Raw genomic sequence first — 15,257 nt, 5'->3', positions numbered from 1 at the left:
TTGTGGTTTTTCATCATCTCAATCAAAATGGATGACCATATTAATTTTGAAGAAATTAAAAAACATACTATTCTCAAATCAAGTCCCTAACTCCCTTCACAAAAAAATTGACTAATACAGTAAAGCAAATATATACTGCAAAATATCCACACCAGAACAAAACAGCCTCCCACTCTAGTGTGGAGACATAAATGTGGGGGCGGGGGGCAAGAGCGGGGTAAATGAAGTGACTCATTTCAAAGTTGTGTGTTCCAATTACAAAGCCGTGGCAAGCAGTAAAACAATTGCACTTTCGGGAAAGTTAAGGGAGACATTAATCCTCATGAGATCACAGAGGTGGGGGTTGTCCATTTTAAACAAAAGATCCAGTGAATTGGAGAGTTAGAAGGTATACACATTTTTGGGAATAATCTAACAAAGCAAAGAGTTTCCTTATAATACAAACATGTATCATAGCCCAGTAAACTTTGGTCAGTGATTCGTCTGCCATCAAAACTTGTAAAAATCCCCCTTCTGCAGTCATGTGATACAAAACCACATCACAATACTCATTCATCAACAGAGGGGCCAGCAGTTTGGGGGGGGTGCAAGGGGGAATGCTAAATTTGAAGTAAAATTCAAAGATTATAGAAAAAAAACATATAATGGAGGAAAAATATCAAAACTTTTCATGGGTGAAACATGTTCTGGGCTTGGACGATATTCATCAAGTTGCTCCCATAGTTTACACTCATGAACCCATGAACGTCGCAGCCTGGTAATAATCCTAGCTATAGCATCCTCCATGTAAAGTTTAAAGAATCCTAGGGAATAACCATACATGTTGACATCTTTCACCATAAGAGCTGTTGTAGCCCACTCACTCAATCCTGCAACATAGAACCCAGTATCTCAGAATCTTGATGGCACATTGCACAGCCCTATAGAATTGCCAGTGTGGACTCAAAACAGGTCATCACCTCTTCACTGTTTTCAAAATGTAAGCTGCACTCTTCCATTCATTGCAAATACATTTTTCTATGCATATTACTATTTTTCCTCACTCGATTACTAATTCTGGCAGAAGTATCCCACTGCACTAACCCTCACAGTCATAGCATATAGATAGGAAATGGTGACGGAAATCAGCCCCAATAGAGGCTCAAACGACAGACAATTCAGACATTTCAATCTCATAGGATGCAGATCAGTGGTGCTTGTCCTAAATAACTCCATGCTGGTGGTGGTGGGGGAAGCTTTTATGTGAAATCATGCTATTGTGAGATACAAGGAAGAAAGAACTTGCATTTATATAGCACCCTTCACAACCTCAGGCATCCCAAAGCTCCTTCGGCCTCCCCCAGCCCCAATTGTCAGCCACCCTCCACTCAGCACCACCAGCCCCTCCCACCACCGCCCCCCCAACCCTCCCGATCAGCAGCTGCCAGCCTCCCCCCAACCCTCCATATCTCCTGTTTCACGACCCCCAGCCCCACCCCACCCCACCCCCCCAACCCTCCCAATCAGCAGCTGCCAGCCACCCAACCCTCCAGATCACCAGCCTCACGACCCCCAGGCCCACCCCACCCACCCCCCCCAACCCTCCCGATCAGCAGCTGCCAGCCTCCCCCCATCCCTCCCGATCTCCAGCCTCACAACCCCCAGGCCCACCCCACCCCTGCCGATCAGCAGCTGCCAGCCTCCCCCCATCCCTCCAGATCTCCAGCCTCACGACCCCCAGCCCCACCCCCCCCAATTAGCAGCAGCCAGCCTCCCCCCAACCCTCCCGATCACCAGCCTCACGACCCCCAGGCCCCCCCACAACCCACCCGATCAGCAGCTGCCAGCCTCCCCCCATCCCTCCCAATCTCCAGCCTCACGACCCCCAGCCCCACCCCCCCAATCGTCGGCCTTTCTCCCTACACATCAAATTCTCATGTATGCAAATTGGCAGGTGTAGTTCTCAACTCGACAAAATAATAATGTTAAGTCAGTTACAGGGAGAAGGGGATGGAAGTGGTGGTAGCAGCAGCAGCAGGCTCCAAGCAACTTTCAGCTGTTCTCCTTGCCTCCATCTCAAACCCAGACCAACATGTTGAGCCATAAACAAAAATGGGCTGGCTTTGGGAGCCAAAGTTGGTTTCGTAAAGCTTTTTTTGGTGCTCTTAAAAACCTTCCAGCATAGTATCTACCAAGGTTACGAAGATTTGTTGCTGTAAATGGGATTTCTTGGAGCCCAAGTTGCAGATTAAGTAAAAACCAGATATGCTGAGCCAAACATGCCTACAAAGTAGTGTCATTTGGACTGCAGTATACTATAACACCCCCCCACCACACATTAAAGGCTGTGAATTGTGGACCCCTACAAGATGTACTCATCTTTAAAAAAGCTGACAAGACACACCCAGATAACTATAAGTCCATTAATTTGACATCAGTAATGGGAAAGATGCTTGAGGGAATCATTAGGGATGCAATATATGATTGCTTGGATAGAGATATTGGGGACATCCAACATGGCTTCATCAAACTTCATAAAATGCCTTACACTAAAAACTGAAAATGCTGGAAATACTCAGCAGGTTAGGTAGCATCTGTGGAGGGAGAAAGAGAGTTAACGTTTCAGGTTGATGACCTTTAGTCAGAAGTGGAAAAAGTTGGATATAACAGGTTTTAAGAAAGTGCCGTGGCAGGGAAATGGGGTATTGCCGGGGGGGGGCGGGGGGGAAGAAAGAAAGAACAAAAGGTAAGGTCTGTGATAGGATGGAATGCAGGAGAGATTAAATGGCAAAAGGAATGATGGTGCAAGGCAGAAGGAGATGGTCGTGGGACAAGTAAAGAAACAAAAGATGGGTCTAGAAGAGGTCTAAATGGGAATAGCAGAATCATCAATAGCAGCCGTCCAAAAACATGGGGGTAGAAGTTTTGATCTGAAATTGTTGAACTCAATGCTGAGTCTGAACGTCTGTAAAGTGCCTAATCGAAAGATGAGGTACTGTTCCTCGACCTTATGTTGAGCTTCATTGTAGGAGGCCGAGGACGGAGAGGTCAGAGTGGGAGTGGAGCAGAGAATTAAAGTGACAAGCAACCGGAAGCTCAGGGTCACGCTTACAAATCTGATTGCATTTTTTGAAGAAGTCACCAAGATGGTGCATGAGGGAAGCCCAGTAGGTATTATCTACTTCAGACTTCCAAAAAACTTTTGATAAGCTCTACAAGATTGAAGCCTCTAGTAGTAATGGTAATATATTGAGCTGGATTGAGAACTGGCTGGATAGTTGTAGGCAAAAAGTAGTTATAGATGGATTTGGATCTGTTTAGAGACCGGTCACCAGTGGTGTTGGGACAGTTACTCTTTACAATTGCTATTAATGATCTAGATATGGGTGCTGGGGGCACATTTGCAGATAATACTAAGATCTGTGCGAGTGTTAGGACTGTAAACGATGCTCAACGGCTTCAGGCAGATCTGATCATGTTGGGAGATTGGGCTCATGACTGGCAAATGATGTTTAATTTGGAAAAGTGCAGTGTTATGCTTGTGGGCAGAGCAAATGTTCCACATACCCTTTAGAGAAAAGCATTAAAGAAGGTGGAGAGAGAGATCTGGTCATTCTAGTGCATACATCTCTAAAGGTACATGAGAGCAATGACGTGAAGCAATAGCTAGGTTTTGGGGTGATTTCATAGCACAATTGATTTTAAAATGAGGCATACTATTTTGACCTTGTACAAGACCTTGGTCAGGCCTCATTTGGAATATTGTGTCCTATTTCAGTCTCCTCACAGGCCGGGTGATATTGAGGCTTTGGAAAGGGTGCAGAGGAGTGCCACTAGACTAATTCCCAGTATAAAGCATCTTAGTTATCAGGATAGATAGACTAAAAGAGTTGGGAATTACACTTTAGAGAAGCGTAAACTTAGGGGTGATCTGATTGAGGGTCATAAGATGAAGGGAATATATTGTGTTCCAGTTGACAGTTTGTTCCAATTACATAGATTAGGAAAGACCAGGGGTCACAACTTTAAGTTGTATAAGGCCAGAACTACGTTAAATATCAGGAAGTGGTTCTTCCCCCAGAGAATAGTGGACCTGTGGAACAGGCCGCTGTCTCGTGTAGTGGACCCCATTTAGCTGAATTCCTTCAAACGAGAGCTGGGCCTGTTTCTAGCTGGGGCGGTCTTACTCCTTACAAAAAGGTAGTTACTGCAGGGAATTCAGGGTTAGACTGATCTCCTAGACTAGTTTCAATCGCCGAGATGGGTTTGAGAGGAATTTCCCAGGTTTCCCCCCCTCCAAATTGGCCTGGGTTTTTACTTTTTTTTGCCAAGAGATCACATGTGAGGAGACCAAAACTGAACACAGTACTCCAAGTGAGGCCTGACCAAGGTCTTGTACAAGGTCAAAATAGTATGCCTCATCTTAAAATCAAAACCATGGCATGCAGTATATATATTGTGATACACAAGGTATCACAATTGTGTAGGACAGACTGAATGGATCAGAGGGCCTTTAACCGTCTCATTGTTCGTAAGACATTTATACTCTGAACACAAGAGGTTGGGATCTGAAGCCAGGCACATCTGTGAGGTAAGGCCACTGACTGCAAAATAAAATATATATCATGGGTTTCCAAACCAGCACGTCCCACAGCTCACCAGATATTTATTTTTACATATGTTAACTTACAAATGTTATTTCTATTGCTGTATACTAACAAAAGCCATTTCTTAATGACACCAGTTATCCTCAGGGTAGCTTTCAGATGTCAGAACAGAGGTCAGGGTGTATCAATACTTGAAAGTGGTCCCAAACGGAGAAAAGTTTGAAAATAACTGCCCTATAATCAAGGCTGGCAATTATGCATTTCTGCTAAAGCTTACCAGCGTGAAAAAATTAGTCTGGATACTACTTCTAGCATGGTTGAAGCTCCAGTCGCAAATATATTTGTGGAAACACAACGCAAAAACAGTGGGATGTAGATAAATTCACTAAACTTAGAATGGAATGATTAATCTCAGCAGAATTGTCAGTGACGTACAGGTCCAACTGGGACCGTGCAGGTGCTTTCGTCAAATTTTCATACAACTAGGGACCGGTACACAAGCGTGCGGTAGTTTATTCTCGGTTAAGTCATATGGAAAAATTCATAATTGTTACAGATCTTGAAGCAGGATTCTAGCATCTAGTGAATTAAAACAAGTAAACCAAGAGAAGATTCAAACATGATCATGCAAGCCTTGATCGACTTACAGAATGCAGAAACAAAAATTTCATTCCAAATGGAGGTACTTATTTTTACCTAGTGAGTAGAGGCAACAGAGAATGGGTGAAGCACTTGGAGAGCATTAAAAGCACCAGTGGCATAATCAAGGATGTTTGGGGATGGGGAGGGCGAATTTTGAAAATGCCTGTTTCAATAAAGCTATATTGTGCTTTGCACATACAACCACTTGAAAACAAATTGCAAGCAGAACCACAAAATCGGCCTCAACTAAAATTGTATAAATAAAATGCTTCTTATTTTTGACAAATCTGGACACAGATCACTCAAATATGAAATAAATACAAAATCTTAAAATTTAATCCATCAGAACAGCGTACAGTTTTAAAACTACAAAGCAGTCATATGGGAGGTGCAATATAAAAGTCTCCAGCTGGTTTTATTAGAAGGGCCTTCTTAAATAAACTAGGACTCGCGTTGCATAAAAAGCTGTAGATTCGCTATGAAGAGGGCAGGGAGTTGGGCTGTGGAACCTGTGGCAATAGTAGCCCCGTACATGATACAGAAAAATATTTGGTGGATGCATTTAGTATCTCAAAATGAACTACCCCACATTTTGGTTAGAATCAGCATTAAACCTAAAAGCTAGGAGGTCCTCACTTAAAAGTGCACTCCAGCTACACAGTTAACTGGAAAGATGAATTAGGTAACGCAACAGTCCTCTTGATTGAAAATTGCTAAACAGACTATTTGGTTAGATATTTTGCAGTCAGTTTGTCAGTGTGGTAAACCACTTTATCGTTACACTATAGTTATCACTGTTGTATTGTTATCACCGTTGTATCACGATACGAGGTCGCCTCTTGTCGCGCTGTTATACCTGGGCTGACCACCTCCGACTCCGCCCATGGCTCCACCTACCTGCCCAGGTATAAAGGTAGTCGACTGGCTGGTATTCCTCCTTGTTGGACCCGATCACCCACGAGGGTGGGCTCTGTTATTTAGTCAATAAAAACCTTTAGTTACGTTCCTAACTCGTCGCCTTTTATTGGACGAATTGATAGGTATATCAATTTTATTGACTAAATTTTAAAGATGTCTACTACTGGCCAGCCAGAAGCCCTCCCAGAAGCACAGCCACACCAGCCGGCTTGGCTGCAAGCCCTCAAACCACCGTACCTGGATCTAAACCCACAGGCAGCAAACGCAGCCCTCAACTTCAAACACTGGCTGGACTGCTTCGAATCCTACCTGGAAGAATCCGGCGCCCCGCAGAGATCCAAACTAAGACTTCTGAACGCCCAAGCTAGCCCGAGAGTATACGCACTCATACAGGACACGACTACGTACGAGGCCGCTATCAACCTACTGAAACAGCAGTACCGCAGCCCGGTAAATTACATGTACACCAGGCACCTCCTAAGATCCCGCCCGCAACAGCCAGGAGAGTCTGTAGCTGAATTTTTACGGGCGCTAAGAGCACTCGGCAGGAACTGTGACTTTAAAGCGGTGACGGCTGTTGAAAATACGGAAGATAATATCCACGATGCCTTTGTGAAAGGCCTACGGTCCGACTACTCACGGCAAAGACTGCTTGAAGCTAAAGACCTCGACCTGGACAAAGCTGAAGCCCTCGCTCTCTCCCTGGAGGTGGCCCATCAGGACCAGGAGGCGTTTTCCAGGTACTGCTCGCGACCCTGGGACTCGGGCCCGACCCCTACCGCAATACCCTTCGCAGCGCCGCCCCCGGGACCTACCTCAGCGTCGGCGTCCCGGACCCGACCGGGCCCGCCACCCCCGGTACCGGCTCCGACATCGGGCACCCGCGATCGGGCCGCCGGCTGCTTCTTTTGCGGCCAGGAGAAGCACCCGAGGTCGCGCTGCCCAGCCAGGAACTCTACCTGCACAACCTGCAGGAAGAAAGGCCATTTCTCTAAGGCCTGCAGGAGCGGATCTTCAGAGGCCAGCAGTGCCTCATGCGAACTGTGGGGGCGGCCATCTTCTTTCACGGCAACTGAGGCCAGTATCCCCACACGTGAGTCATAGGGGCGGCCATCTTTGATCAAGGCAACCGACCCCAATAGTGCCTCATGTGAGTTATGGGGGCAGCCATCTTCTCCGCCATTTTGTCCTACCTCGTGGGAGACGCCATTTTACCCACCACGCCCGACTGCCACCGGGCCCCCGGACCCGACGACCGCCTCGCCCGCAGACGACAACGACTCGCTTACCTACACGCTAGCCTCCGTCACTCTGGATCAAGCCCGCCCACACCACCTGTCCAAGTCGATGATGGACATCAAAGTAAACGGCCACGCCACGACCTGCCTGTTCGACAGCGGAAGCACGGAGAGCTTCATCCACCCAGACACGGTGAGCCACTACTCCCTCCCTGTCCTGCCAACGCGCAACCGAATCTCGATGGCATCGAGGTCCCACGCCACGGACATTAGCGGCTACTGTGCTGTGACCTTGTCGGTTAAGGGTACAGAGTATAAAAACTTTAAACTCCTCGTCCTCCCCCAGCTCTGCGCTGCCGTCCTACTAGGGCTGGACTTCCAATCCCACCTCCAAAGTGTAACCCTAGCATACGGTGGACCCCTCCCCCCACTCACAGTCGACAACCAGCGAAGGTTAAACCGCCCACCGCGTAACACCTGCAGCCTATCCACCCTCAAGGTGCCGCCACCTTCCCTGTTCGCTAACCTCACCCCCGACTGCAAACCCGTCGCTACCAAGAGCAGGCGGTACAGCGCTGGGGACAGAGCTTTCATTTGCTCTGAGGTGCAGCGTCTCCTGAAGGAGGGCATCATCGAGGGGAGCAACAGCCCCTGGCGTGCCCAGGTCGTGGTCGTTAAGACCGGCGATAAAAATCGCCTGGTCATCGACTACAGCCAGACCATAAACAGATACACCCAGCTGGACGCATACCCCCTTCCCCGCATATCTGACATGGTCAATCAGATTGCACAATACCGCATATTCTCGACCATCGACCTTAAGTCGGCCTACCACCAACTCCCTATCCACCCCGAGGACCGCCAGTACACCGCCTTCGAGGCGAATGGTCGCCTATACCACTTCCTTAGGGTCCCCTTCGGTGTCACCAACGGGGTCTCGGTCTTCCAAAGGGAGATGGTTGACCAGAACGGACTGCAGGCCACATTCCCCTACCTAGATAACGTCACCATCTGCGGCCGCGACCGGCAGGACCACGACGTGAATCTGGAGAAATTCCTCCGTACAGCCCAACGGCTGAACCTCACCTACAATAAGGAGAAATGTGTGTTTAACACCTCGCGCCTTGCCATCCTTGGCTGTGTAGTAGAGAACGGACTCATCGGCCCCGACCCCGAAAGAATGCGCCCCCTCATGGAGCTACCCCTCCCCCACTGCCCTAAGGCACTTAAGAGAACCCTGGGGCTCTTCGCCTACTATGCCCAATGGGTGCCCAATTATGCGGACAAAGCCAGACCCCTCATGAAGTCCACATCCTTCCCCCTTACGGAGGAAGCGTGCGCAGCCTTCTCCCTCATTAAGGGAGACATTGCCAAGGCCACTATGCACGCAGTGGATGAGTCCATCCCCTTCCAAGTCGAGAGCGATGCATCCGACTTCGCCCTAGCCGCCACCCTTAACCAGGAGGGGAGACCGGTGGCCTTCTTCTCAAGGACCCTACAGGGCCCTGAGATCCGACACTCGTCGGTCGAGAAGGAGGCCCAGGCGATTGTGGAGGCGGTACGACGCTGGAGGCACTACCTGGCAGGCAAACGATTTACCCTCCTTACCGACCAACGTTCGGTCGCTTTTATGTTTAATAACAAGCTGAGGGGCAAAATCAAGAATGACAAGATCTTGAGGTGGAGAATCGAGCTCTCCACCTACGATTATGATATCTTGTACCGGCCAGGTAAGCTGAACGAACCCCCCGATGCTCTGTCACGAATTACATGCGCCAGCGCGCAAAGTGATAGACTTCAGACCCTCCACAACGACCTCTGCCACCCCGGGGTCACCAGACTTTACCACTTCATTAAGGCCCGCAACCTGCCCTACTCCATCGAGGAGGTCAGGACCATAACCAGGAACTGCCAGACCTGCGCCGAGTGCAAACCGCACTTCTTTAGGCCGGACAGAGCAAGCCTGATCAAGGCCACCCGCCCCTTCGAGCGCCTGAGCATCGACTTTAAGGGGCCCCTCCCGTCCTCTGACCGTAATGTGTACTTCCTCAACATTGTTGATGAGTACTCCCGTTTCCCCTTTGCCTTCCCCTGCCCAGACATGACCAGTACCACGGTCATTAAATGCCTGAACGACCTCTTCGCCTTGTTCGGGTTCCCAAACTATATACATAGTGACCGGGGCTCCTCTTTCATGAGCGAGGAACTCCGTCAGTTCCTACTAGCGAGGTATTGCAGCAAGTAGGACCACCAGCTACAACCCCCAAGGGAACGGCCAGGTGGAAAGAGAGAACGCGACGGTATGGAAGGCCGTCCTCTTAGCCTTAAAGTCTAAGGGCCTCCCAACCTCCCGCTGGCAGGAAGTCCTCCCGACAGCGCTGCACTCCATCCGGTCACTACTTTGCACTGCCGTTAACGCCACCCCCCATGAACGAATGTTTGTTTTCCCCAGGAAGTCGACTACGGGAACCACTCTACCAACCTGGCTGACCTCTCCGGGGCCCGTCTTGCTGCGAAAGCACGTGAGGGCCCATAAAACAGACCCCCTGGTCGAAAGGGTGAACCTCCTGCACGCCAACCCCCAGTACGCCTACGTGGCTTACCCAGACGGGCGGGAGGACACTGTCTCCTTACGAGACCTCGCACCCTCGGGCACTCCGGAGACACCACCTTTACCCCCCCCCACCACCCCCCCAATTCCAGCCCAGGTAGACGGCATGCCGGAACCCCACGAGCCTTCGCCGACCACGCAGACACCAGCACTAACACCGGATAATGCAGCACCGCCGCTGCGACGATCGGAGAGGCTTACGAGGCCTCCGGACAGACTGACATACCAGAACTGGTAGTACACTTCACCCCGCCGGACTCAAATCTAAACAAGGGGTGAATGTGGTAAACCACTTTATCGTTACACTATAGTTATCACTGTTGTATTGTTATCACCGTTGTATCACGATACGAGGTCGCCTCTTGTCGCGCTGTTATACCTGGGCTGACCACCTCCGACTCCGCCCATGGCTCCACCTACCTGCCCAGGTATAAAGGTAGTCGACTGGCTGGTATTCCTCCTTGTTGGACCCGATCACCCACGAGGGTGGGCTCTGTTATTTAGTCAATAAAAACCTTTAGTTACGTTCCTAACTCGTCGCCTTTTATTGGACGAATTGATAGGTATATCAGTCAGCAAGATAGATTTCATGTTCCCAAACACACTAAAAAAAATCTATTTAGGCAGGTAGAAGGGTGAACATGTGCACTCTATGTAGACTGCGTGCCGGCACAAGTAATGTCTTGTGGCAGAACAGGCATGTTCCTTCAACCACAATCAAGCATGTGGTAAACATTGCTGGAAGACGGGCTTCTTTTTACTTGCAGTGATCATAGTGTTGTGTCCTTGCTTTTCTTTCTTCTCCTCCTCCTCTTCCCCTGCCCCCACCACCCACCGTAACACAATCATCAGTGAGGAGTCAGATCACCACAAATTAACTGTCGTGGCTTAAAATCTGGGTGTCAAGTAATTTAAAATTCAGCCTATAATTTCCAAATATACAAACTATTTTGGGTAATTGAACCCTGTTCCATGCATTAGTTTTGTAGCTCTGGTTACAAATGATATTTTTGGACGCAATATTTACTTGAGACTGTTCGTGCGCAGTATCCCAAATAGCAGCAATTATAAATGCAATATTAAAAATAAGAACTTGTGCATTTTCCAGCTATTAAAAATCAAGATGCTAGTAAAGTTTAAACATTAATATTTTTTATATAAACATTAGGATTAATGCACTGCATGTGCAATATACAGCAGTGGTTTAAAAGCAATACTTCAAGTTTCCTGCTGCAACTACTAAACTATAGCATTACGAGGAGAAATGCATCACAATACAATTCTACAAGCCCTAACAATGTCAAAAAAGCAATCAACCAATTACAATCATGGTTGCTCCTCCATTTACCATTTCCCAATTGCTGGCACAAAAAACTCAAAGCTTGCTATAAAGTACTGCACTAAAACATATTAAAGTAAATACAACAATCTGTTAAGATTTTATTTCAACCCTAAGCAAGGGCCTTCTGTAAATTACTGGTTTGTATTCCATTTGTGGAATGAAGACCAGATGTACAAACCAATATGAATATTAACATTTTAAAGCCTTCTGGATGTTAACGCCTGTAATCCTTAAAATGCACAACATAAAATGACATCTCAGCACAAGGAGCTGAACAATAAAAACTTATAAGCACACTTCAGATTCTAACATTTTTGGTGAGACTTGTAGCTCATCAAGGCAAACAATATTAGTGCTACAGAATGGTGCATTTGTTGCCTCAGCCCTCACACATTTTACAGACTGCATAAGCATGAAGTATTTCAGGTCAAGTAGACCATAAGCTAGATACAGAAAGAAAAGACTTGCATTTATACAGCGCCTTTCGTGACCTCAGGACCTCCCAAAGCACTTTACAACCAATGAAGTTCTTTTGAAGTGGAGTCACTGTTGTAATTTAGGAAACACAGCAGCCAATTTATACACAGCAAGGTCCCACAAACAGCAATGTGATATTGACCAGATCTTTTTTTTTTTTTAATTGATGTTGGTTGAGGGATGAATGCTGGCCAGGATACCAGGAAGAACTTCCCTGTTCTTCTTTGAAATAGTGCCACAGGATTTTTTGACGTCACCTGAGAAGGCCAGCGGGGCCTCGGTTTAACGTCTCATCTGAAAGATGGCACCTCCAACAGTGCAGCACTTCCTCAGTGCCAACCTAGATTTTGTGCTCAAGTCCCTCGAGTGGGACTTGAACCCACAACCTTCTGACTCAGGTGAGAGTAAAGTTTACTGTAATTGAACCACATGCCTTCAGTCTTCCAACTCCAGTAGTGCTGCATTACACACAACTAAACAAAATTGTTTAACAACTCCGTTATTCTGGATTCAAGCAGAAATTTTACTTAGAAATTACTTCTTTTTGGATTTTGGTGAAAGGCAACCAATATCAGCCCCAAGGAGTGCAACAACTTTCGCACCTATTTTCAACATCAGGCTCTTCTCCTCATGCTATACTCTTTCTATTGCTTCAACATCCTTCCTATAGTAGAGTGCTCACTCTAACTGTGGTCTGATATAGATTTACTATAACATCTTGACTTTTACATTCCATACCTATTGCTGTAAAACATTCCATTTGTTATTTTATTAAATGGTCTTATCTACTTGATGTGCTGCTTTTAATGTAATTTGAGCCTGAACCCCAAATTCCTCTGGACTTTTGTGTCACACAAACTTACAAACAAATGAAGACACTGGAAAGGAAAAAACAAGTTGTTGATCAAGCCTAACCCATACAGTTGTGATGCCTTATGCGTCACTTCAAGGGACTACTTACCCACTAGGTGTCATGTAGTCTAGGCAACTACTTGGCACCTAGAGGGTAAGAAGGCTCTTGAAGTGATGCACCGCCTCCATTAAAAATATTATAATATTTTTTCCTACCAAAATTTACCACCTCACAGTTATCAACATTGAATTTCATCTGCCTTTTCTTTGCACATTCCACCATTTTATCAATATCCCCTTGTAGCTTCCTCTGGTTCTCAGAATTATTTACTATGCCTATTTTAGTATCATCTGCAAATTTGGATACTACCCCCTCTAGCCTTATATCCAAATCATTGATGTACATAGCGACAGACACTGCTACACATTTCCAACCATTGATAAATTTCCCTTACCTCAGAATCTGTTACCACCCTTCCAACCAGTTTTTAATCCAATTTGCTACTCCACTTCTACTTCCGTACTCCTTGATCTTCTCTAATAATTTCTTGTGTAGTACTTTGTCAAAGGCTTTCTGAAAGTCCATGTACACCATACCCACTGGATTTCTCCCCTCCATCATATTGGTCACCACCTCAAAGAACTCCATCAAGTGTGTCAAGCATGATCCTCCTTTCTGAAGTTCAAAAATGACCAAACCTACAATTCATTCAGTGCCTCTCCCCCTACTACCCCAACACATAGAAACTTTTGAATAAAATTGTAATATACACCTTGGAGAAGTTTGTCAAGTTCCTTAGACCCAGTTGTGACCTGGATGATTTCAGAGCGCCTCTGGTGAAACTCTGTAGCTGTAGTAAAGCCCATCGGCACAAGTTTAGCTGCTTCAGCCTAAAGGAAAAGAAAACAAAGGTGTGACTAGGGAACAGCTGTGCGATATGGGAGAACATTCAAATTCAACCACAATGTTTATAATGAAGCGTTAATAAAAGCTATACATCTCCTTTTTAAATGCAAAAGTGCAGAAACTCTCCCAACCTCAGCAAACATTAACTGCCATGGGCACAGAAATACCCTTAGAATCATAATTAAATCCAGAAACTAGTTATCTATGTCCAAGTTTTCAGCAATCCAATATTGGATTCAAAGACTAAAATCTGATAAAATATGGGTTTTAGCAATAATGTTCTGCCCTTGGGTGTACTTAAGCTACTTTGTTTATATGATTGTGTATTTTCTAAATGTGCTAGCGCCAGGCCAATACAGCATCACTCGCAAACAAGATTTATATGATTTCCAAGAGCTGCCTGCTTGGAACACAACATGTCCATTGGACTGTTGTTAAACAGAGGTTTGACGATGCTTGGGATGTTCAAAATATTCCTAAGTCACAAAATAGGTCATTAATGCTCAGAATGCATTTTTAGATCAATGACAAATATCACAGAAAGCCAAGAAAGAGTCGAAGCTCTAGGCTGGTTTGTTACAGGAGAAAGTAAAATATAGGCTAGAACTATTAATGGCACAAGAAAGAAACAGCATCTTTTATGTCCTCAGGATGCAGCAAAACACTTCACAGCCAGTGAATTAATTACTTAGTGTTTTTTGTAGGCAAACAAGACAGTCTACACACAGCAAATTCTCACCAACAGCAATGAGATGAACAACCAGGTAACTAGAGTGGCTGGGATTGTTCTCCTTCGAGCAAAAGGAGGTTAGGGAGAGATTTAACAAAGATGTTCAAAATTATGAGGGGTTTTGATAGAGCAAATGGGGAGAAACTGTTTCTACTGGCAGGAGGGTCGGTAACCAGAGGACATAGATTTAAGGTCATTAGCAAAAGAACTAGAGGGAGGTGAGTTTTTTTTAAAAACAGCAAGTTATGATGATCTGGAATGTATTGTCTGAAAGAGTGGTGGAAGCAGTTTCAGTAATAACTTTCAAAAGGGAATTGGATAAATACTTGAAGGGGGGAAAAAATTGCAGACCTATGCAGAAAGAGCAGGGGAGTGGGACGAATTGGATAGCTCTTTCTGAATGGCCTCTTTCTGTGCTGTATGATTCCATGATTAATAAACAGAAAACGCTGCAAACACTCAGCAGGTCCGGCAGCATCTGTGGGGAGAGAAACAGAGTTAACGTTTCAGGTTGATGACCTTTGATCAGAACTGGAAAATGGGTCTGGTCTAATAGCCATTACAGAGACAGGGTTGCAAGGTGACCATGGCTGGGAACTAAATGTTCCAGGGTACAGGTTCCAGCGTTTTGAAAAGACAGGCAGAATGGAAAGGGCGGGGGGGGTTTAACCCTGATAATCAAGGATGACATAAGGACAGTAGAGAGAAAAGATCTCGGCTCGGAAGATCATAAAGTAGAATCAGCATGGGTGAAGATAAAGAATAACAAGGGGCAGAAAACATTGGTGTGATTAGTATATAGGCCCCCTAACAGTAGCTATACCGTTGGACAGAATATTAATCAAGAAATAGTAGGAGCATGTAACAAAGGCAATGCAATAATCGTGGGGGACTTTAATCTTCACATAGATTGGACAAATCAAATTGGCAACGGTAGTCTGGAGGCCGAGTTCA

The 15,257-nt window shown here is 46.1% G+C and overlaps 1 protein-coding gene across 2 annotated transcripts in view; it reads right to left on the bottom strand.

Moving 5' to 3' along the window:
* Nucleotides 1-15,257, bottom strand: part of LOC147109620 (DNA repair protein RAD51 homolog 1-like) — a 120,284-nt gene that overhangs the window by 36,949 nt on the left and 68,078 nt on the right. For both annotated transcript variants that reach the window (XM_086003712.1, XM_086003713.1), the window contains exon 4: nucleotides 13,440-13,557. In XM_086003712.1, coding sequence (XP_085859838.1) covers nucleotides 13,440-13,557 — 118 coding nt within the window. The remainder of the gene's footprint in view (nucleotides 1-13,439; nucleotides 13,558-15,257) is intronic.

This window comes from Somniosus microcephalus, chromosome 12 (genome assembly GCF_052327205.1).
Source record: "Somniosus microcephalus isolate GS21.2 chromosome 12, FLI_Smic_1.0, whole genome shotgun sequence".
Lineage (NCBI taxonomy): Eukaryota > Metazoa > Chordata > Chondrichthyes > Squaliformes > Somniosidae > Somniosus > Somniosus microcephalus.
This window is presented reverse-complemented; position numbering and strand designations above follow the sequence as displayed.